Source organism: Colletes latitarsis, chromosome 9 (genome assembly GCF_051014445.1).
Source record: "Colletes latitarsis isolate SP2378_abdomen chromosome 9, iyColLati1, whole genome shotgun sequence".
Taxonomy (NCBI): domain Eukaryota; kingdom Metazoa; phylum Arthropoda; class Insecta; order Hymenoptera; family Colletidae; genus Colletes; species Colletes latitarsis.
Genome location: NC_135142.1, coordinates 19,017,927 through 19,039,005, shown reverse-complemented (window position 1 = coordinate 19,039,005; position 21,079 = coordinate 19,017,927). Strand labels below are relative to the sequence as shown.

General features: G+C 33.4%; 5 protein-coding genes across 11 annotated transcripts; 2 read left to right on the top strand and 3 right to left on the bottom strand.

Annotated features, from left to right (window-relative positions):
- The first annotated feature begins 5,924 nt into the window (after nucleotides 1-5,924).
- Nucleotides 5,925-9,009, top strand: LOC143345470 (PHD finger protein 12). 4 transcript variants are annotated; one of them, XM_076772623.1, is made up of 6 exons: nucleotides 5,925-6,014; nucleotides 6,089-6,165; nucleotides 6,275-6,474; nucleotides 7,073-7,347; nucleotides 7,428-8,443; nucleotides 8,554-9,009. In XM_076772623.1, the coding sequence occupies exons 2-6, from the start codon at nucleotides 6,118-6,120 to the stop codon at nucleotides 8,932-8,934; spliced, it is 1,920 nt and encodes a 639-aa protein (XP_076628738.1). In that variant the 5' UTR covers nucleotides 5,925-6,014; nucleotides 6,089-6,117; the 3' UTR covers nucleotides 8,935-9,009. The 4 variants fall into 4 exon arrangements, with proteins under 4 accessions (XP_076628738.1, XP_076628737.1, XP_076628739.1 ...); XM_076772622.1 differs by having other exon boundaries at nucleotides 5,969-6,014; nucleotides 6,080-6,165; XM_076772624.1 differs by having other exon boundaries at nucleotides 5,980-6,165; nucleotides 7,431-8,443.
- On the bottom strand, nucleotides 8,754-11,110 carry LOC143345471 (GPN-loop GTPase 3). The gene is made up of 3 exons (XM_076772626.1): nucleotides 10,200-11,110; nucleotides 9,807-10,003; nucleotides 8,754-9,720 (listed from the first exon to the last, which is right to left on the bottom strand). Exons 1-3 carry the CDS (start codon nucleotides 10,242-10,244, stop codon nucleotides 9,135-9,137), a joined length of 828 nt encoding a protein of 275 aa, XP_076628741.1. The 5' UTR covers nucleotides 10,245-11,110; the 3' UTR covers nucleotides 8,754-9,134.
- Nucleotides 11,111-11,376: 266 nt separating this feature from the next.
- On the top strand, nucleotides 11,377-12,812 carry Eif3k (eukaryotic translation initiation factor 3 subunit K). Its single transcript, XM_076772386.1, has 4 exons — nucleotides 11,377-11,604; nucleotides 11,807-12,026; nucleotides 12,216-12,435; nucleotides 12,655-12,812. The coding sequence occupies exons 1-4, from the start codon at nucleotides 11,552-11,554 to the stop codon at nucleotides 12,810-12,812; spliced, it is 651 nt and encodes a 216-aa protein (XP_076628501.1). The 5' UTR covers nucleotides 11,377-11,551.
- A 1,120-nt stretch (nucleotides 12,813-13,932) lies between these two features.
- Dnz1 (DNZDHHC/NEW1 zinc finger protein 11) lies at nucleotides 13,933-16,497 on the bottom strand. The gene is made up of 4 exons (XM_076772385.1): nucleotides 15,713-16,497; nucleotides 15,208-15,489; nucleotides 14,593-14,751; nucleotides 13,933-14,206 (listed from the first exon to the last, which is right to left on the bottom strand). The coding sequence occupies exons 1-4, from the start codon at nucleotides 15,859-15,861 to the stop codon at nucleotides 13,933-13,935; spliced, it is 864 nt and encodes a 287-aa protein (XP_076628500.1). The 5' UTR covers nucleotides 15,862-16,497.
- Nucleotides 16,498-16,652: 155 nt separating this feature from the next.
- Nucleotides 16,653-20,238, bottom strand: Mo25 (calcium binding protein Mo25). Of its 4 annotated transcripts, none has more exons than XM_076772382.1 (9): nucleotides 19,957-20,238; nucleotides 19,260-19,468; nucleotides 18,839-18,960; nucleotides 18,618-18,785; nucleotides 18,238-18,356; nucleotides 17,870-18,038; nucleotides 17,627-17,791; nucleotides 17,426-17,530; nucleotides 16,653-17,126 (listed from the first exon to the last, which is right to left on the bottom strand). In XM_076772382.1, the coding sequence occupies exons 3-9, from the start codon at nucleotides 18,938-18,940 to the stop codon at nucleotides 16,944-16,946; spliced, it is 1,011 nt and encodes a 336-aa protein (XP_076628497.1). In that variant the 5' UTR covers nucleotides 18,941-18,960; nucleotides 19,260-19,468; nucleotides 19,957-20,238; the 3' UTR covers nucleotides 16,653-16,943. The 4 variants fall into 4 exon arrangements, with proteins under 4 accessions (XP_076628497.1, XP_076628498.1, XP_076628496.1 ...); XM_076772383.1 differs by having other exon boundaries at nucleotides 19,281-19,468; XM_076772381.1 differs by lacking the exon at nucleotides 19,260-19,468.
- Nucleotides 20,239-21,079: the final 841 nt, after the last annotated feature.

Here is a 21,079-nt window from a genome sequence, read left to right as displayed (position 1 = left end):
TAGCACCAGGGGGCCTAAGGTCGATAAATAAGCGCCATCTAGCGTTGAAGGTAACGGACTATTCCACGACAAATTTGGGCGTTTTAACACCAGGGGGTTTGAGGTCTGGAAATAAGCGCCATCTAGCTTTGGATGCTATGAACTATTCCACGACAAACTTGGGCGTTTTACCATCCGTATTTCCAAAGTGCCCAGAACATTTCCGAAATGCTGGCTGCTTTGCGAAGAAGTGGCATGTATCTTATCGCTAAGGGAATAATGGGAAGAGGAAAAGAAAGGTAAAAATGATGAGAACACATAGAATTCTTTGAAATTATATCATTTATTGCCATAGATTTACATTATACAAAGTTTTAAACATATAAATATATTATATTATATTATATCATGTCAGAAGTTGTCAGCAACGGTCAGCAATGGTCAGCAGTGGCATGCAGAGACTAGTCGAGAGTAGCAGGGGCAACCAGTAGCAAATAGTAATTGTTATACGTTGTCAGAAGCATTAGGGCTGGCCAACACTGGTTTTAAGTAGACTGCTGTATTGAAGTTATTGATTATGCTCCACAATTACAGCATCCATAGCAACTTCCACAGCAATGAACTATACGTTAAATTCTAATGAAAAAATACATAAACATAAAACAATTTCGCAAAGTATCGATACATAACCCTTTGCGAGTGAGACCGCTTTGAGCAATATTATTCTAAAATATTTTAAGATAGAGAAAAGGTCCGAAATTACTTCGGGCAACTTCCGAGAATCGAGAAAGAAGGCATGCGTCAGTTTGCCTTTGTCGACTTTCCGAAACTCCACGAGCTCACGTACGCGTGATCTGGCATAGTGTGAGAGAGCACCTTCGGTGCCTTTCTGGCATCTCTGAGAGACTCTTGAAGGAGAGCAGTCAGTTTACCTTTGTCGACTTTCCGAAACACTACAAGCTCACGTACATACGCGTGATCTGTCATCTCTGGTATAAACCAGAGATGCCAGACGAAGCGCCGAATGCACCGTGGACACGTCTCATGGGAGTTAAGAGAGGCAGGCTCACATTTGCCATCTCGCTCTTGAACAACTGAAATCCGACCTCACGTCAACGGCATACGATTCGGAATCTCGACTGCCCAGGTATTTTTACTTGCCTTTCCTAGAGTTCATTACTGAACTCTGCAAATTACTCCTGGTTTCTATTTGCCTCTGATGACCTCTGATGACCAGTGCTGACAAAAGTACAGAAATCCCGACAACTTTTGACACCATACAGCGACTGTTACTGACTGCTCCTGATTACTGTTCACCTCTGTTGACCGCTACTGACCACTCCTGTTACTTCTGACAACGTATAACGATTACTACTGACTTCTGCTAACCTCTGTTGGTCTTTCCTGATCTCTGTCAGCGTGTGCTTGTCTCTGCTGAACTTTCCTGGCCTCCGCCGAACGCTACTGACCACTGCAGGTATTTCTGATAATGTATAACGATTAATACTTACTACTGCATGCCCCTACAAGTCTCTGCTTGCCTTTGCAGGTTTCTGCTTGCCTGTACATGACTTTGCTGGCCTCTGCTGACCGCTGCTGACTACTCCAGTTACTTCTGACAACGTATAACGATTACGACTGGCTACTGTTAGCCTCTCCCAGCCTCTGCTGGCCTCTGCTGACCACCGCTTATATTTCTGACAACGTATAACGATTACTACTGACTTCTGCCTGCCTCCGCTGGACTCTACTGACCGCTACTGACCACTCCTGTTACTTCTGACAACGTATAACGATTACTACTGACATCTGCCTGCCTCCGCTGGACTCTGCTGACCGCTACTGACCACTCCTGTTACTTCTGACAACGTATAACGATTATGACTGGCTACTGTTAGCTCCTCCCAGCCTCTGCTGGCCCCTGCTGACCACTGCTTATATTTCTGACAACGTATAACGATTACTACTGACTTCTGCCTGCCTCCGCTGGACTCTGCTGACCGCTACTGACTACTCCTGATACTTCTGACAACGTATAACGATTACAACTCGCTACTGCCTGCCCCTGCTGGACTCTGCTTGCCACTGCTTGCCACTGCTAGCCTCTGCTGACCACAGCTGACCACCCCTGATGTTTCCGACAACGTATAACGATTACTACTTGTTACTGCTTGCCCCTGCTGGACTCTGCTGACCTCTGCCAGCATCTCCCGACCTAAGCTGGCCTCTGCCAACATCTCCCGATGTCAGCTGACCATCGCTGACCACTGCTGACCGTTGCTGACAACTTGTGACATGATGTAATATAATATAATATGTTTATATGTATTAAAGTTTTGTATAATGTAAATCTATGACAATAAATGATATAATTTCAAAGAATTCTATGTGTTCTCATCATTTTTTACCGTCCTTTCCCTCTCCAAATCATTCTCTTACCTATAAGATGCGTACCACCTTCTTCGCAAGTTCACCAGCATTTTAGAAATGTTCCGGGCACTTTGGAAATCCGAATTTGACCTTGACCTTTGCCCAGTTTTGAAAGTGGGTCAAGGCCATTCGAATCTTAGAAAAATTCCGGGCAGTTTGAGAATCCGGATTTGGCCTTGACCCAATTTCGAAAGTGGGTCAAGGCCATTCGAATCTTAGAAAAATTCCGGCCGCTTTGGAAATCCGGATGGCCTTGACCCAATTTCGAAAGTAGGTCAAGGCCATTCGAAATTTTAGAAATCTTCGGGCCAACTCGGAAATCCGGATGGCCTTGACCCAATTTCGAAAGTAGGTCAAGGCCATTCAAAATTTTAGAAATCTTCGGGCCAACTTGGAAATCCGGATGGCCTTGACCCAATTTCGAAAGTGGGTCAAGGCCATTCGAAATTTCAAAAATCTTCCGGCCAACTTGGAAATCCGGATGGCCTTGACCCAATTTCGAAAGTAGGTCAAGGCCATCGAATCTCAGAAAAATTCCGGGCGCTTTGGGAATCTGGATTTGGCCTTGACCCAATTTCGAAAGTAGGTCAAGGCCATCGAATCTTAGAAAAATTCCGGGCGCTTTGGGAATCAGGATTTGGCCTTGACCCAGTTTCGAAAGTGGGTCAAGGTCACCGGTATTTCAGAAAACGCTCCGGGCACTTTGGAATTCCAGTTTTAAGTAGAGAAACGGTTTCTTATAATTAAGGAAATAATGGGGAGAGGAAAAAAAAGGTAAAAGTGATGAGAACACATAGAATTCTTTGAAATTATATCATTTATTGCCATAGATTTACATTATACAAAACTTTAATACATATAAACATATTATATTATATTACATCGTGTCACAATTTGTCAGCAACGGTCAGCAGTGGTCAACAGTGGTCAGCAGTGGTCAACAGTGGTCAGCAGTGGTCAGCAGTGGTCAGCAGAGGCCAGCGGAGGCTGGCAGAAGTCAGTAGCAATCGTTATACGTTGTCAGAAGTAACAGGAGTGGTCAGTAGCCGTCAGCAGAGTCCAGCGGAGGCATGCAGAAGTCAGTAGTAATCGTTATACGTTGTCAGAAGTAACAGGAGTGGTCAGTAGCGGTCAGCAGAGTCCAGCGGAGGCATGCAGAAGTCAGTAGTAATCGTTATACGTTGTCAGAAGTAACAGGAGTGGTCAGCAGCGGTCAGCAGAGGCCAGCGGAGGCAGGCAGAAGTCAGTCGTAATCGTTATACATTGTCAGAAGTAACAGGAGTGGTCAGCAGCGGTCAGCAGAGGCCAGCGGAGGCTGGCAGACGTCAGTAGTAATCGTTATACGTTGTCAGAAATTCCAGGAGTGGTCAGCAGCGGTCAGCAGAGGCCAGCAAAGGCATGCACAGGCAAGCAGAAACCTGCAAAGGCAAGCAGAGACTTGTAGGGGCATGCAGTAGTAAGTATTAATCGTTATACATTATCAGAAATACCTGCAGTGGTCAGTAGCGTTCGACAGAGGCCAAGAAAGTTCAGCAGAGACAAGCACACGCTGACAGAGATCAGCAAAGACCAACAGAGGTTAGCAGAAGTCAGTAGTAATCGTTATACGTTGTCAGAAGTAACAGGAGTGGTCAGTAGCGGTCAGCAGAGTCCAGCGGAGGCAGACAGAAGTTAGTAGTGATCGTTATACGTTGTCAGAAATATAAGCGGTGGTCAGCAGAGGCCAGCAGAGGCTGAGAGAGGCTAACAGTAGCCAGTCGTAATCATTATACGTTCTCAGAAGTAAGAGTGGTCAGCAGAGGCTGGGAGAGACTAACAGTAGCCAGTCGTAATCGTTATACGTTGTCGGAAATTCCAGGAGTAGTCAGCAGCGGTCAGCAGAGGCTGGAAGAGACTAACAGTAGCCAGTCGTAATCGTTATACGTTGTCAGAAATTCCAGGAGTGGTCAGCAGCGGTCTGCAGAGGCCAGTGCAGACCTGTTGACGGGAGGTCGGATATTAGTTGTTCAAGACCGAGAAGGGAAGTGTGAGCCTTTCTCTCTCGACTCCCACGAGACGGTCCGAACTTACTTTGGGCAGTTTCGGTGAATCGAGAAAGAGGGTATATGTCATTTTGTCTTTGTCGATCCTCCGAGGTCTTTCACTTGCCGCAGGAGAATCCACGTCGCCACCTTGGCGACTCATCTCAATAGAGATGCCACCCCAACGTCTTGACCGCTATGTGGCAATCCATCGCCAGATCTGCACGCCGCCCCTGGAGGAAAGTCAAACCAAGTAAGTCTAGGGAAATCCTTTTTGACCAATGCCGACGGAATCCCGACGTAACATTGCATAGGTGGGAAAGTAAATATCCTTGGGCTTTAAACGTTAATAACTTTTTAACGAAGCCTTCATCGAAAAATTGATATTCTTGATTTTCATTTTATTTTAGCCTCCAGAATCTCCCATTACAATTTTTCCCAGAAGTGACAGAACATCTTGTATAAGGAACTCGCAATGCATCCTGAATATCACAGATTTTAACGACGAAACTTTGTTAACATATTTGTTGAATTTAAATAAAGAAAAAATTTTGTATATTCGTTTGTCCCGTGGAATATTTAATATTCATGGAACTTATATTCGATGTATCGTCAAATACCGAATACTATGCTACGTTATACTTGGTATTTCACTGATAAAGAATATATTCATTTCCGCTTGCAAAAAAACATACACTGTTATTTTTGACCATATGTATATAGTATTAATGCGGCTTACTTTTCAAGTTTGTTATACACTAATAAATAAATTTAATTAAAGCTAATAAAATTTGTTTCGATTTTCCTTCTTTGTTGTAAAAAATTTATTTGAGAGATTTTAGGAGGGAAAATTATATTTAAAGCAGTCAGAGGGTAGATAGAAATATTATGAGGCAAAATTAAATGGTATCGAATGATACACAATCTGTACATAATTCTATGCATTGGTGCATCTAAAAGAAAATGAAATTACACCTTTTTTTTTAAAAATGAAACATTATAAGTCTTACTACAGAATTCAATAGAATTTTCTAATTTTTACAAAAAAATACTAAAGTATCTTAACCTAATAATTTAAAAGCTATTACAATTAAAAATTTACTAAATTGTCCTCCATTGCAGTCTAGACACCTTTTCATTCATTCCTTTATATTTGTTAACATTTTTATTAGATGTCTTTACATGACTTGATATTTAATAAACATAATAAAAATATCCACTCTTTCACTATTCGTAAATGCTATTTTGTAAACATATATGGATTTCACATATTAATATATACATGTATTCAAAAATATTAAATATCACAGTGAAATTTCCCTCAAAAAACTAATGTTACGCGTTTTAAGTCTCTTTCTCTTAAATACTTCTCTTAGTATTTCTCTTTGATGTAATAATTACGTACAGTTCTTCGGACTATGACAAATAATTTACTAATTAATGTTATAAAATTGTTTTCCGCGTTCCTCGACAGGGCACAGTGCGATCTGTGGTATTTTCTACAGATAGAGGCCATATATCTAGTATCTTCTTTTTCTAAGTTTTAAACATAACCAATTTGGATATGAAAAATAGAAAGTGGGGGTAGGTCTGTTATTTCTACACAAATAAATGTTATATGGCAATAAGAGAAAAATTATTTGAAATAGTGATTTTAGGGTTCTGAAAATCAAAAGCTTGTTTCAAAATGGGTACCGTAGAGTATGGGTTCCCGATGATCGGAGGATTAATGCCAGTAAGTAAAAAAGGAATATGAATAATTTATTGAAATAAGATTGTTTATATGTATAAAAATATTTATTTGTAAGAAATTCCCATTTTTTATTTGACCTTTGTACGTTTAGCAAATTCAAGCTCTCATAGCACCACCCGTATCAGAAGATTCAAAAACAGCAAAAAATAAAAAAGACAAGGAAGAGAAGAAACATCCATATTTTAAAAGACGAGGACGAGGTCATAATCATGATATCTGTGATGCCTGTAGGGATGGAGGAGAACTTATATGCTGTGACAAATGTCCTGCATCATATCATTTGCAATGCCAGTGAGTTCAAGTTTCTCGAGAAAAAGGAAATCAAAACTCATTCAGGTTTAATCTTTTCCATACAAAAAGTTGCTATAGTTATCATATTGTAGCGCACACATGTTTCTTATCTAAAAATCATGAGACACAAGTTCCTTGTGTATTAATGTGTGTATGTGATTAAGATTGCTCAGCCGCTTAATATTACATAGTGCATGTCAAGAGTTGAACTATGAAATTTTAAATGTACTTATCTCAAAAATGAAACCTGCATAGCAAAATTACAAAGAACTTTTTAATTTCTTTTGACATAAGGGATTTTCATGTTTCAGCTTGTCCTATACTTTTTGAATACCGTGTATAAAAAGAATTACTATAATAGTTTTAAATGATACTGCAGATAAATTTTATTTAAAAAGTAATTATTTACATGATAGTAAAATTTATTTTTTTTATCTGTGTAATATTAAATTTGTACTTTTATCGATTCAATATTGTATCTATTCGCAATAGTTTATCATGAAAAAAAACTTCCTAATATCTTTTTATATGAAACCTTTATTATAACTCTGTAATTAAAAAGAAAACATGAAATACAATATGAAATATAATTATTTAGTTATCCAGCAGTGGATCCAGCAGATATTCCTAATGGAGAATGGTTGTGTTATGCTTGTCGTTGTGCTTCAAAGAGAAATATTTTGGATAGTAAAGGAAATGAAAAAAACAAGAAGAAATCTGCGTTGGAGGTACTAGCTTTAGCAGCATCCCTAGTTAATCCCAGAGAGTTTGAATTGCCTAAAGAGTTACAATTACCAATAATGTTTCCTGGTAGTAATAAAGTAGATTATGTTTCGGGTAGAAGAGGAAAGCAACAATGTGGAAATAATAATGGTAAGTTATTCATCACTCATCATAAAAATGTATTACACTCGTTAATTTCGACTATAATAATCCTCTTTTTCTTATATTAGTAGGAAAAAGTCATTGTTTGGACAGCAATTTAATGGTACCTTTGCCAGCACGTTTATGTTTCGAATGCGGGCGTAGTTGCAGAAAAGCGCCTTTAATTGCATGTGATTACTGTCCATTGTATTTTCACCAAGACTGTTTAGACCCTCCACTAACTGCTTTTCCTATTGGTAGATGGATGTGTCCTAATCATCCAAATCATTTCATAGACCAGAATCTATTGACATCGTGTAGAGTAACAGAACGTATCAAGCTTTGGGACAAATATGCCAATCAACGTATAGATCAACATGCAGTGAAGTTAGCTTTTTTGCGTAAAGCGCGTGCAACAAACCCACTTTTTCGTACAAAGGTCAAATTGGATGGTCGAACAAGAGTAAAGGTTCCCTGTTCTGTCAAATTCCACTATGAACACCCTCCAGAATTAGATCCTGTACGATTCTATCATGATGCTGTCATACAACCAATAGTCAAGAAAACTAAAGAACAAGATACAGAAAGTAATGATAGCAAAGCTCTTAAAGTAGAATGCACAGATATAAAGAAGACAGAAGAATTGATGGAAGTAGAAAAAGAAGTTGAAAAGAGTAATGAGATAAAAGAAGAGAATAATCAAGAGGAGACAAATAATGAAACTAAATGTAAAGAAAAAGCAGAAGAAGAAAGTGTAGATGAAAATAGGTGTAACGACGATAGTACTGCTGAATATTATGCAGAACGTTTCAGTTATGATGTAAAAGAAGGTGTACAGTTACTTGAAAGACCAGTATTGGAAGCATTGGCGTTGCAACGGTTAGAACAAATATTAGATTCAGATGGAGAAAATTATCACACAATTAATTGTCATATGATGGCTAGAGCTGCATTGTTTTCATTAAATCACAAACCTAAACCACCTGTTTTCATGTTTCATAAAACACTAACTATTGGAAGTGGCCCGAACTGTGATTTAGTTTTGTCCAATTATGGTAACTGCAGCTTTACATCTTCAAAACATGCTATTATTTTCTTTGATGAGGTAATGATATGTAAAAACTATTTTGTCTTATTTTACATTATCGAACTATATGCTTTTAGCAAATGCTAAAAAATATATCATTTTGATTATTTGCATCTTTTTATTTGCAGGTTACAAAACGTTATGAATTATTAAATTACAGTGAATATGGGACAATGGTTGATAATGTACTTTATTCTTGTAACTATACCGAAACGGTAAGAGAACAAATAAAAGAAGAAACTGATGAGAAAATACAATCAATAACTAAAGAACAAGAAACTACGGAAGCAGTGAAAGCTATTATTAAAGAAAAAGTATTGTTTTCTCAAGAACAAACAGAAAGGAAGAGAGTATTATGTAAATGTAACTTAACAAAGTGTGAGATGCAAGATACACATCATTTAGAAGAGGGTTGGGAAGGAAGTGCTATTGTTGCTCATGGGTCAACATTAGCTTTTGGATGTCTATTATTTGTATTTAATACGATAAATGCACATTTGGAACGGTGAAACATTGCATTGTAAATATTCCTCCATTTCCATGTACAGATATTTTCATAAGCTAACAATAATTAAATTAATTAAACAAAATTTGTAATTTTTTTAAATTTTATCCTATTTCCTGTCCTATAAACATAAAGAAACTAATTACGAAAAAACGTTCCATAAAAATACTTTATTAAATGAAATAATTATACATTTTTTTTATCCTAATTTCTATCTTTATCATCATCATCAGGCTCATCAAAATCTCTCATCTTAACATCAGCATCTTCTCCATACTGAATAATATTGTCAATCGTTAATTTAATATCTGCGACGCTCTCTTCGTCTTTTATATGTAATGGATAAAAACGTACTAAACTATAGTCATCTATTAGTCTTCCTATAGCCTCAGTAAGTTTTCTATGTTTTTCATTCCAAAAATCTGTTTCCATACCTGCTAATAAACTGTACGGGTCAGGTTCTAAATACTTATCTAATTGTTTTCTTGCACTTTTTGACAATAAGTCCATTTTACTGAGAATATTAACGTGTGGTAATTCTAAATTAATCATTACACTAAGCGCAGCCATGGTGCCTGATAAAAATTTTGATCCATCGATCATAAATTGACTGTCTACCAAAAATATTCCACAAATACGGAAATTGAGATTTTGTAACATTACTGTCAATTGACGAATGACTGTCATATGTGTATATAATTCTATCTGACCCGGGCAATCAAAAATAATGTAATCATCATCCACATCGCCTAATTTTTCCTCTAACCATGATGAATTTTCTAATAAATACCTACGAACAAAATTATGGAAGAAATAGAAACTTCAGAATAACCTATATTATTTTAAGAACATGTAAAAATTAATTCGTTAACTTACTCCATGCAAAACACAAGACCACCATTGGGTCCAAATTGTAATTCTACATCTTCCATAGCATCATCTAACTGAATTAATTCTCTTATATCGACTAGAGGTTCGTAATCAAAATATTCTGCTGCTGGATCTAAATTTACTATTTCTACCACTTTCCCTTCATTCGCTGCATGTTGTTGCATGACAGAACAATATGTAGACTATTGAGAAAATTAATAGCAATTATTTTATAAGTAATTTAAAAGAAAAATAAGAGAAAGAAAAGAAAGTATGTTTATTTATTACTATTATATTATCATCGATTTATGTGAAAATTCTCGTTTGTATTTAAACTTTTAATTTTAATTTATGTATACATGCTCTTTAATTATACGTTCAAATGTAAAAAGGAAATACCTTCCCACTACCAGCTGGTCCCATTACAAGTTGCGCGTACCTCATTTTATTCGTTTATTATTAAATAAATACGATACAAATCAAATAGAACGCACTTGCGTGCTTCAATCGTGTTTTGACTTCATCATGCGTTATGATCTAAACGTTTGCCTATTTGGCATAATTGAATGCATCAACGGTAACACTAGTAACGACGAACTTCCTTAATGTCTAACGGAGTGGTGGGGAAAACCGACGGACATATCCTACCACACGAGCCACATGTTACACCAGGTCAGCACGTCATGCAACTTCGGGAAATCGATAAAGAACGAGAATGGTAACCTTTCCTTCTTGCTTTTGAACAGCTAAAGTCCGTCTTCGCGGCATATATTTTCGAATCTCGACTGCCCAGGCATTTTTATGTTTCGAGTTATATTGGCACATACATATAAGCAAAGTCCATAATAAAAGAAAAATTTACACGTAAATACACGTATTAAGACCCCTTGATCATGTTTCAACTATTAAAAAAAAAGAAATTATTTTTATTATTCCTATGAATGAGCATATGCATACATATAAACCAGAGTTGTTCGTTTTGATCGCTGTTTGCGAAAGATCTTCGCAAACCAGAATTCTCGACCTTGAATGGAACGAGTAATTATTTTTCTTATTCAGTAGCACAGAGTAACCGAGTTCAGTAAGAGATGTTCAATCTCAGAGTTGTTCGTAACACAAAAAAACCAGAGTAGTCTCTTTTGACAGCTGCCCTTGAAAGATTTCTTCAAACTAGAATTTGAATGCTGCGTAGGCGCCACTCTTCTCGCTTGATCATCTTCGATCTTGATCAAATGTAAATCTTCAATGAAATTCTTCGTCTCACTTCTCGCTCTCTCTTACTTGGTGGTTGAGGGATGTCTGCCGCGGACGCGCCAGGGGACACGGTTTTTATGCAACTTATTGGAGGCTAACTGGCTGCTGATTGGTCAAGGGGGTCGCTAGTTGATAGATATGTTTAATAATTCAAAATAAAATTAAAGAATTATTATTTGGAATAATGGAATACTTAGCAAATAAATCGTTTGAAAAAGGGCTGACACTTCGTCTTCTTTCTCGATTTCCCGAAGTTGAGCGAAGTGTCGAGTCACGTAATATAGCTCGTACGATAGGGTATGTCGGCTTTCTCTACCACTCCGTTAGACGCTAAGGAAGTTCGTCGTTACTAGTGTCACCGTCGATGCATTCAATTATACAAAATCTAGCCATACTGCTTTAACCTGGTAAAACGTGTTGCCGACAAATTAGACGAACAGTCTGTTTTTATTTCGTTGTAATTAAAAATTTAAAAAAACATATTTTATATCACCAAAATGGCTGAAGCAATGCGTCAAACTGTGGCTGGAATGTTAAAAGGCATTGAAAGGTAATTCTTAATTTTTCAAATATTTAATCAAACTTATTTGCTGTTTGCAATCAACCTAACGTAATAAAAATACAATTGAAAATTAAGTACACTTTCTTCATATCTGATTACTAATTTATGTGTGTATATCAAATTGTATTATTTCAAATTTAAAACTTATTATTGTACCTCAATTGATCAAAATATATATCTTTTTTTTTAGGTATAATCCAGATCATTTAGCCACTCTGGAAAAATATGTTGAAATACAATCAAGAGAAAACGCATATGATTTGGAAGCTAATTTAGCAGTTTTGAAGCTCTATCAATTGAATCCACATAAATTTGACATGGATATTACATGTCAAATATTGTTAAAGGCTTTAACAAATCTACCACATACAGATTTTGTTCTGTGCAAATGTCTCCTCAGTGAAAAAATTGTAAGTAATTTTTTTTTATAGTTAAATATATTTAAAGATCATGTTTTGTTTCAGTTAATGATCATTAATAACTGATCTAAACCAGTTTTCTTTTACAGTCATTTTATAAATAAAAAGTGTATTTTTGTTATATATGTTACATGAATATCAGTTAATTAATTAATAAATAAAATATAATTGTTTTTGCAGATGCAAGAAAGCCCCATTAATCAAATTATGTATTTAGGAGGTATTTTAGAACAATGTGACTTTCAGCATTTTTGGGACAGAGTTCTTTCCATGTCTGACCTTTGTGACAATATCGTAGGATTCCAAGATTCAATAAGAAAATTCGTTTGTCACGTAGTGGGAATTACTTTCCAAACAATAGATAAAAGCCTCTTGGCACAACTTCTTGGAAACGTTGATGGTAACATCTGTTTCTTTAATACATTACAAAGGTTTAATAACCAATGTACAAATTTATTTTATTGCTTCTAATGTTTTATGAAAAGTATATGTAAATTTCGTGAAAGGTTTTTTTTCTAGAAAAACTTTTCTACCTTTGAACACAAATCTATTAAACCACTTTGAATCATAAATAGATAACAATATAACAGAAAGTAACTAATTTTAAATATAATTTTAGATACTACCTTAAAACACTGGGTAAAAAAGTATGGATGGAAAGAGGAAAGTAAAACAATTATTTTTATCGCCAATCAAGATGAGAATATCAAAACAAAAAATATTACAGAAAAAATAGATTTTGAAAATGTTGCTGGCCTAATGGCAGCTTGTCTTTAAAAGTTGCAATCTAAATAAATGTTGTTTTTTTAATCCTGAATTCATTTTTATAATGCTACAATACTTTTTCAGTGTATAATGCCATAACACATATAAATATTGTAAAAATATATACATACTATTTAAAATAATTTTGCACCACTTTAATACAAACAAATTTTGTCGATAATTGTACAAATTAATGCAGACTAGTATCGAATTCCACATACATTGAAATGACGCGTCGCACATCTTAAAGATATATACTGATAACAAAAATTAGCTAAAGATATATTAAAAAATGTTTATAAATACGTAATTTTGCAAGCTTCATTAAGGTTCCATCGCTATAATTATTAATATTTGGTTCAATTGTATTAAATATTAAACTTGTAAGTATATTTAGACTTATTTAATCTTATGGAATGATTCGGAAATTAACTTTTCGCGGATTGGTACCACACCAGCGTGGGATTAGCATGTCAGTAGATTATCAGTGAAAACTTCGTAAATTAATCTTTAAATAATATTGTAATTACAATTTTGTATAACACCATTATTGGTCATACTAGCTTATTTATAGTTATGTATTAATGCATTTTATCATACTCTATAAGTTAGAAAGGTTTCACGACAATCTACTGATAAAATAAGCTAATTCCTACGCTAGCACGGAATAGGTCCGTTTAGTGTTAATACTTTGCAACATATTCGATCAATATTTCATCTTGCATTATCATCGATGAAAATCATGTAATAAAATGGAAGTAAGAAAATTTGTGATTTTTTGTAATAACGGAGTACAAAATTAAAACGAGCTTGCATTTTGAAATGACTCATTTTTTACATTCCTTCTTTTTTATTTTGGCGACTTTGTACAAAAATGTCTTCAGGAAAAGTATACAATTATAAAAAATTAAAATTCATCTAATTTTAGTTTTAAATAACAGAACAAATATGTTTGTTAATACCGTTTTCATTTCCCAAAATTTTATAATAAACAGTAATGTCCCCATTTTGTATAAATTACACCTTCTATCCATTAAATAAGGAAAAGTTTCTAATACATATAAAAAAGTATTTATGGCATAAAAAGCCATAAAAGAAGCATTCATTGTTCAAGAATTATTTGTATGTTCACTTAAACTTCGTGATCGATCAGGTACGCGTCTTTTCGAAAAATATATCGTGGCGGGTTCTGGCAAGGTAGCATCCATAAAATTGGATGACTCTTGCCACAAACTTGAGAAAGTAACACCAAGGTACGTGAACTATTTTTCTTATAATGATGATTATTTTGCATACGTTCCACTGTGTTTTCTTCTCCCAGTATACCTTGGCATTGATCTACCAGTACTGCGATGACAAACATGCCAAACAATGCTGATTCCAACACCAATATAACACAGTGTAAGCTGCAGAAAAAACTTCCAGATTAATATTCATTTTTTCTGGCAATATATCTGTGTGTTGACATTAAATAATTAGCTTTTAAATTTGAATAAACTCTGTACATAAAATTAGAATATTTAAAACAACAAAAATGTTTAATATATCAAATAATTTTGTTTACATACTTTTGTACGTTTTAATATATTATTTTTAACTGTAAGTTTAAATTTTAACAAAATTGGTGTAGTAAACATTTTTTTTCACGTGCACATATACTTAGTTTTGTAGCAAGAAATTTATCTAAAATTTATTTTACGAAAAAGAAGTAAAATAAAATACTTTAACTAAAAATATATGTTGGAAGAATATGAAAAAAAAGTTTTAAATAATACTTATGTAGCGCACATACATGCGACTTTGTTTGTAAGCTATGTCGTTACTGCAGTGAGAACATTCTAAGATCCATGATGTTATTACCAGACCTAGTGCATAGACGGCCAGGAGTCCAACATAGACCAGAAATTGGATAAAGTACTTTTGATTTCTTTCTCCGACACAGTTGTTTATCCTTTGTGCAGCATTGCAAATAATCTTATTATTATAAAAGTTGTATCAAATTTAATGTATTGGAAATGATATATATTTAATATACATACATATTAAAAGAAAACTGTTATGTAATAAAATCAGTAAAATATACTTGAAGTTTCCTTGTCAATCTAAAATAATTTTGAACATAATAATAATTTCTTAAAATTAATATTCTGTATTTGATGGACAAGAAATATTAAAATTCAAAGGTGAAAAAGCGTTTCCTTTATTGAACGTATGAAAAATCACAAAACTTAAAAGATCAAGAAAACTATAAAACAGACGAAGAGTTCATAAAAATAAAAAAATTGGTTATCAAATATAACTGTAATTACATTAATAATAATCCCATAATTTTTAATTGGATTTGGTCGTTTGAATATTGAAAAACTAAAAAAAAAAACTATTTATAATGTTACAACTTATACAATACCATGGACAATGATGATCCATTCTCCTAATACATCGTTTACAAATTCTACAATGACGTGCTTTGGGCGGTCTGTATGTTTCACACCTAGTGCAAACGGTCCAGTTGTCTCTTTCGTCGCATTCAATTTTTGTCTCTGAATTATCTGTATGAATGTCAGAAAAGTCCATGCGACTTTGTGGTAATGGTACAACGCCAGGATCGCTGCAGACTGCTTTCAAATGTGACATTACCAATAACAATACAACAGCGTTGAAAGCCACTACATGAAATGGACCCCATAAACTGTACATAATATATAACAAAAATGTTAATTATAAATGGTCACACAGTGACAAATATTCTCTTAAATTTTGTCTCTAATCACTGCAAAAGTGTTGTAACATAATAAAATAATAAAATAGAAATATTACGTCAACAGTTACATTAAATAAAACATATTTAGCAAGTAGAATACACTGCTACGGATAAACATAATCACTGATCTAAATAATCATGAAATCCATACCTGTCTTGTAAACTATGTAAGATAACCCAACATACAACGACGTAATCTGCATAAAAAACAGCGACGTACGTGACTATGATGCATACAATGCCACAGGGGTCTTTTACAAACATTTTTATTTGTTCCATACTCCTTATAAATAAATACATCACGTATCATCACATCCCAGAATTTCATGTGATTTTGTTCCCCATCGAATTTACTTTATACAAATTCGTCCCCATTTTCATTATTTCGTTTAAATTTTAAATCTATTCTATAATTCCATTGAAACACTAAATTGTAATATCTTTTCAAAGCAAAGAACTCAATTTTCATTAGTAAATAATACTAAACATTGACACTATATACATAATCTTAAATTTTCGCGACCAATACTGATCAGTATTGGTTAACCTATTAAACTGATAACTGACTGCTTTCATACTGCTGCGGTTCAACAACTATACGACGCCCCCTATTTTGTAAATTAGGTACTTTCTTTGGCAATGATCACAAGTCAATATTATACGATATATGCTCTCAAAGAAAATAAATTATTAGAACCGTATCAATGTTTTTTTTTGTAAATTTTGCAACTCGAACAACAGTAATATTTATTAGGCGGTATTGTTATACCACTATCGACTAATGTGATACTCATAAAAGATTAATGTCAGTTTTATAAAGCAATATGTTTAAAATTTTGGTGTCATTTAATTTAACTTACATCACTGTGTTTATTAGGTAGACATAAAATATTATGTCCGCAGGCACTGTAATTTATATTTATTGTTTATAAAGATTGTGTATACCACAGTAATTTAATATGCCCGCTAATTTACAGAGAAAATTTCTGATATCTTCGCACGGCAACCGTCAACCACAAAACATTAATGGGCATAAAGTGGAATTATATGTATGCGACATAGAATTACTTTCATACAACATACAGCAAACGTAATTAAACGAAAAACTTTATTTACAGAACTACTCGCAAATAAAAGTAATAGCAATAATAATAATAATTAATAATAATAATAATAATTAATAATAATCGAATCATTATGAATCGACCAACGATAACTATAACGAGTGAAAGAAAGGAAGAGTAAGAGACAGAAAAAGAGGGAGAAAATAATGGTAGTTGGCTACATCAGTGACTGTGATGGTATAACAGTGGCAACAGCAGCTGAATAGACTTCAACAGTAGTAGTTAACGGTAGCTGTAGCAATAACTTGTATTTTGGACTTAATTCTCATGTACAGATTGAAGTTCTTGAATCTGCTTAATAAGGTACGCCTTCTCGTCATTAAATTGTTCATCCTCTGAACGCTCAGTGTGGAAACGCGTCAGAAATTCAATTAGCTTCTCCTGGTTGCGCAGTAGAATGTCTAAAATCGGTTTCGGCTTGTTCGGATTCGCCACAAATACCTATATAATTGCGAATACATTTTAGAATATAAATCTAAGAAGAAAAAAATATTTATTACATTTGATATTTGAATCTCAAAAATTTCTTTTCGATTATTTCCGGAATCTAAAGAATGTTGAAGATCCTAGAATAATAAATTTCATTTTATGTAAGCTACACATATAATATACTACATAAAAAATAATAATAACATATATACTAATTTTCTACATCTAATTCTACAAGGTTGCATTAATACTATAACCAATCACGCAAAATGTATATAATAATTTAAAAGTTAAAAAATACGTGAATATACCTTGAAAACATGAAACGCTTCAAACTGAATATTACGTGATTTTTCTTTGAGCATATTCATCATCAATTTCAAATTATCAGGATTCGAAATATATCGTGTCATTACCTAGAATTTGAAAACTATTGAATTAAAATATTTTTAAATATACATACATGTACATACATACATATTTGAAAATTAAACATTTAAAATTATACATACGGTAAAATTGTGTCTATCAAGTAAAAGTTCCCCTAGCAGTTTCAAACTCTGTCGTCGCGTAACATAGTTTTCCGAACTCAATAACCTTTGATAATGAGAGAAAACTTTATCGTAATTTATTTCTAAAAATTCAGCGCTCAGTATTTTATGCCTGGTAAGTAATTCCTAAAAACCAACGTACCGGATGCACCAAGAGTATGCTTTACTTTAAGTACGATATATCATGCGCTTATCATCGCTTACTTTGAACGTAGAAAATGCGTCGGAAGCTATGTCGAAAGTCGACACTTCAACATATCTGAAAAAATTGTAAAAGTCGTCCGAATAAATCATAATTTTTGCCAAGGCCTCGTATCTCGCACATTCTCTCAACATAGTGCCACAGTTTAAGGCGATATCTTGGTGTTCATACCTAAAATTATTACATTTTGTATCACTAAATAATTTAATAGCGAATAAAATCAGTATTTTTGAAAATGTTTATAATCTTAATTGCAAATAAAAATACCTAAATGAGAAAAATATTTTACATAATACTGCTACTACAGTAATCTCTGTAAAAAAAAAAAACAAAGAAACAAATTGTAATAAATATTCCGATTTAAACTTACCCAGACATTAGAGTAAATAATATTTCTGGTTTAGTGCATATGTATTCCACTGTCGGAGATCTGGTTCCAATTTGTCTTCGTAGTATATTATTAAACACTTGAGCGACATCTTTCTTTCCCTATTAAAACATGTTGTTATGTTGTCAGAAAAATGATAAGTATAAAGTAATGGATAAAATTAATCTAAAATAAAAATTATTAAGTTGAAGCATCAAAAGTTATAAAGAATATCTTTATACGTTTATTGTTTTTAATACTCTCGCAATCATAGTTTATTATTAAATAAATAATATAATGATAAGTGTTACTTTACAAAATAACTACTTCTGTATATGCATTCTTTTATTATTGTATTAAATTTTATGCAAATTTCAACGTACCTCAAAGTCTATGCGACTAAGATTTTGCACAAGTAGAAGCAACAAATTACTATTATATAATTCTTGCGCCAATTGGGCAACAACAATGTCTGCCTGGGGCTCTGATTCAGCTGTTCCATAGAGCATATTTTTTATGTGTACCAAATTTTTACTAACATCCTCTTGAGCCTAAAATTCAATGTATTGCATCATAGAAATCAATATGTGGTCTTGCAACGTACCTTTTCTACCTTCTTATCACCACGCTCCAATGCATTTACTGCTTCCTTAAGAGCTTTTACCACCTCCGCCGGACTCTTTTGAGACTTTCCGAACAGAGGCATGTTTCTCACAATGTACAGACCTTGCGGAGCATGTGGAAATAATAAATAACAAGTTAGATGGTTTGATTTAATATGTATTATATACAAATTTTGTTAGACAAAATTAAAGTTTCTTAACCCTTTTATATTATTCCATATAAAATCATACCCTATCGTATCAATTTTAAACTTGTTATATTTAATGAATTTATTTCTATATCAATGTTATACATATATATAATTCATTATATATATGTATATGATGAATTCTATATATATATGACAAAGAAATTGAAATAAAGTTATTGAGTTACAAATAAGATTTGGATTAAACAATTACGTGATTTAGTCTATAACATACTGCTCCAAATTCTGGGTTAAAAAAGGTCGTACTCAAAACTTCTCATACTCCAAATTATGATAGCCTTATTGCCATGTATACCCATACAAGAAACTTTTTCTATAAAAGTATATTCTTCACAAGTGTGCTTTTTCACATGCTATAAAGTTTGTGGTCAATAGTGTTAAACATGTTCCTTCAGGTTATATCTGTAGATGTAAATGTCAAATTTGTTACAGATTATGATCTACCATCATCAAACATTATTTATAAATATTAATTCGCATGTCTGTTTTCTAACAAATGTACGTTAGGTTTAACATAACAAATTTTATTCTCGAAGAATTGTAATGAACAAATTGAAAAAGAATCCGTAAAAATAAAGGAACCCGACTAATACTGTAAGAAATACGCCGACGAAATAGTTGCAACAAAAATGGAGGTCGTGTATAATGTCGATTATCGATACAATGACGATAGAGAAATTCAGATGAAAAAAAAAGAAATCAACGAAACGATACGGGCAAGATTCATACGTTTGTATAAGAATGACAAGTAATACAAAGTAAAAATTGCAAGATTGAAAGAAACAGGAGAACGTTAAGTTATGACTTGCAAGAACGCGATTTCGGTAAAGAAGATAGTAAAGTTTAACCTGTGCGTTTCAATCAGCTCACAAACCTTAAAATAATCTTACCATTCAGCCAGAACCTGAACGAATCCTCAGCCTCGGTTCGAAGTATCCTATACGATTCTTTTAAAAGCGCACATATAAGGCAACTACTTTTCAGTTCAATATTAGGTATTAAAAACACTATTTATATGATTATGACAACTTCGTCAATAACAAATTCCGATACTAAGCGATGCGATATAACTTTTTTTAATAACTCCACGAATAAATTATTTATCTTTAAAAACTTTTGACTAATTGCAAGATTCTGTGACGTCTCTTATCAAAATTCTTTCGCGACTAACGTCGATTTGCAAAAACATTATTGGTCTTGACTATCTAGAAACTTTTCTGTCAACCAATCGGAAAGCATCCAAAGCAAAGTTGCAATTCAATTCGCTTAATTACTGTAAATCTTATTATTTGAAATAACTTACTTTTATTCTATTTCGTTTTATATTAATTTTAATAATTTTACCACGAAATTGTAATACCAGTAAAATACATAAACTTATCACGCCTAAAGAAAACGTTTATACTATTTTGGGTTATATTGCTGCTTTGAATGCCTAAAAACATCAAGAATATCCTTAAGGCTACTTTCATGCACAATGCAGCATATGAATCATCATGGCGCGAAAGTTTAGTATACATTCTGTTCTTTTTTTATATAAATTACAGATTATATAACCTAAAACTTGCAATCTGAAAGTTGTTGTTCTAAATTTATTTTTGGAATACTTTGTCAAACATATTCTTTAAATAGATCCAGCCCATAATTTACTAGTTTTATCAATAATGTATAATATAATCATGTCTTTAGTATATTGGAAACGTTTTATTTTTTTATAAATAAAATGCGCAAAAATATATAAACTGATGTTATATTTAGAGATGGTATGCAAAATCACTAACCGTTGTTTATTACAGTGATCGCAAAATCACAATCGTGATCGTGATTCTTTCGTTCTGAGTTACAGCGAACTTACGTGAATTTGCTCACTGTGATCACAATTCTTGATCTTGATTGAATTATTTTTTATAAAATACTTCGATGTAATTTGTACATAATATAAATTTTAAGTTATGCCGCATTACCTACGTATCATATAAATTTACTCGATTTAATATTAAAAATAAAAAATAA

What these genes read in the sequence shown, in the direction of transcription:
- LOC143345470 (XM_076772623.1), top strand. Translation starts at nt 6,118, where the DNA reads ATGGGTACCGTAGAGTATGGGTTCCCGATGATCGGAGGATTAATGCCA. An exon ending in TCATATCATTTGCAATGCCA is followed by an intron (nt 6,475 to 7,072) that starts GTGAGTTCAAGT and finishes ATAATTATTTAG; the next exon opens with TTATCCAGCAGTGGATCCAG. An exon ending in ACAATGTGGAAATAATAATG is followed by an intron (nt 7,348 to 7,427) that starts GTAAGTTATTCA and finishes TTCTTATATTAG; the next exon opens with TAGGAAAAAGTCATTGTTTG.
- LOC143345471 (XM_076772626.1), bottom strand. Translation starts at nt 10,244, where the DNA reads ATGAGGTACGCGCAACTTGTAATGGGACCAGCTGGTAGTGGGAAG. An exon ending in GACCAGCTGGTAGTGGGAAG is followed by an intron (nt 10,004 to 10,199) that starts GTATTTCCTTTT and finishes TTTTCTCAATAG; the next exon opens with TCTACATATTGTTCTGTCAT. An exon ending in GGTCTTGTGTTTTGCATGGA is followed by an intron (nt 9,721 to 9,806) that starts GTAAGTTAACGA and finishes TTTTGTTCGTAG; the next exon opens with GTATTTATTAGAAAATTCAT.
- Eif3k (XM_076772386.1), top strand. Translation starts at nt 11,552, where the DNA reads ATGGCTGAAGCAATGCGTCAAACTGTGGCTGGAATGTTAAAAGGCATT. An exon ending in GTCTCCTCAGTGAAAAAATT is followed by an intron (nt 12,027 to 12,215) that starts GTAAGTAATTTT and finishes TTGTTTTTGCAG; the next exon opens with ATGCAAGAAAGCCCCATTAA. An exon ending in ACTTCTTGGAAACGTTGATG is followed by an intron (nt 12,436 to 12,654) that starts GTAACATCTGTT and finishes ATATAATTTTAG; the next exon opens with ATACTACCTTAAAACACTGG.
- Dnz1 (XM_076772385.1), bottom strand. Translation starts at nt 15,861, where the DNA reads ATGTATTTATTTATAAGGAGTATGGAACAAATAAAAATGTTTGTAAAA. An exon ending in ATGGATCATCATTGTCCATG is followed by an intron (nt 14,752 to 15,207) that starts GTATTGTATAAG and finishes TGCTGCACAAAG; the next exon opens with GATAAACAACTGTGTCGGAG. An exon ending in GCTTACAAACAAAGTCGCAT is followed by an intron (nt 14,207 to 14,592) that starts GTATGTGCGCTA and finishes TTTTTTCTGCAG; the next exon opens with CTTACACTGTGTTATATTGG.
- Mo25 (XM_076772382.1), bottom strand. Translation starts at nt 18,940, where the DNA reads ATGCCTCTGTTCGGAAAGTCTCAAAAGAGTCCGGCGGAGGTGGTAAAA. An exon ending in TTATTTACTCTAATGTCTGG is followed by an intron (nt 18,039 to 18,237) that starts GTAAGTTTAAAT and finishes TAATAATTTTAG; the next exon opens with GTATGAACACCAAGATATCG. An exon ending in TTGATAGACACAATTTTACC is followed by an intron (nt 17,531 to 17,626) that starts GTATGTATAATT and finishes TTCAAATTCTAG; the next exon opens with GTAATGACACGATATATTTC.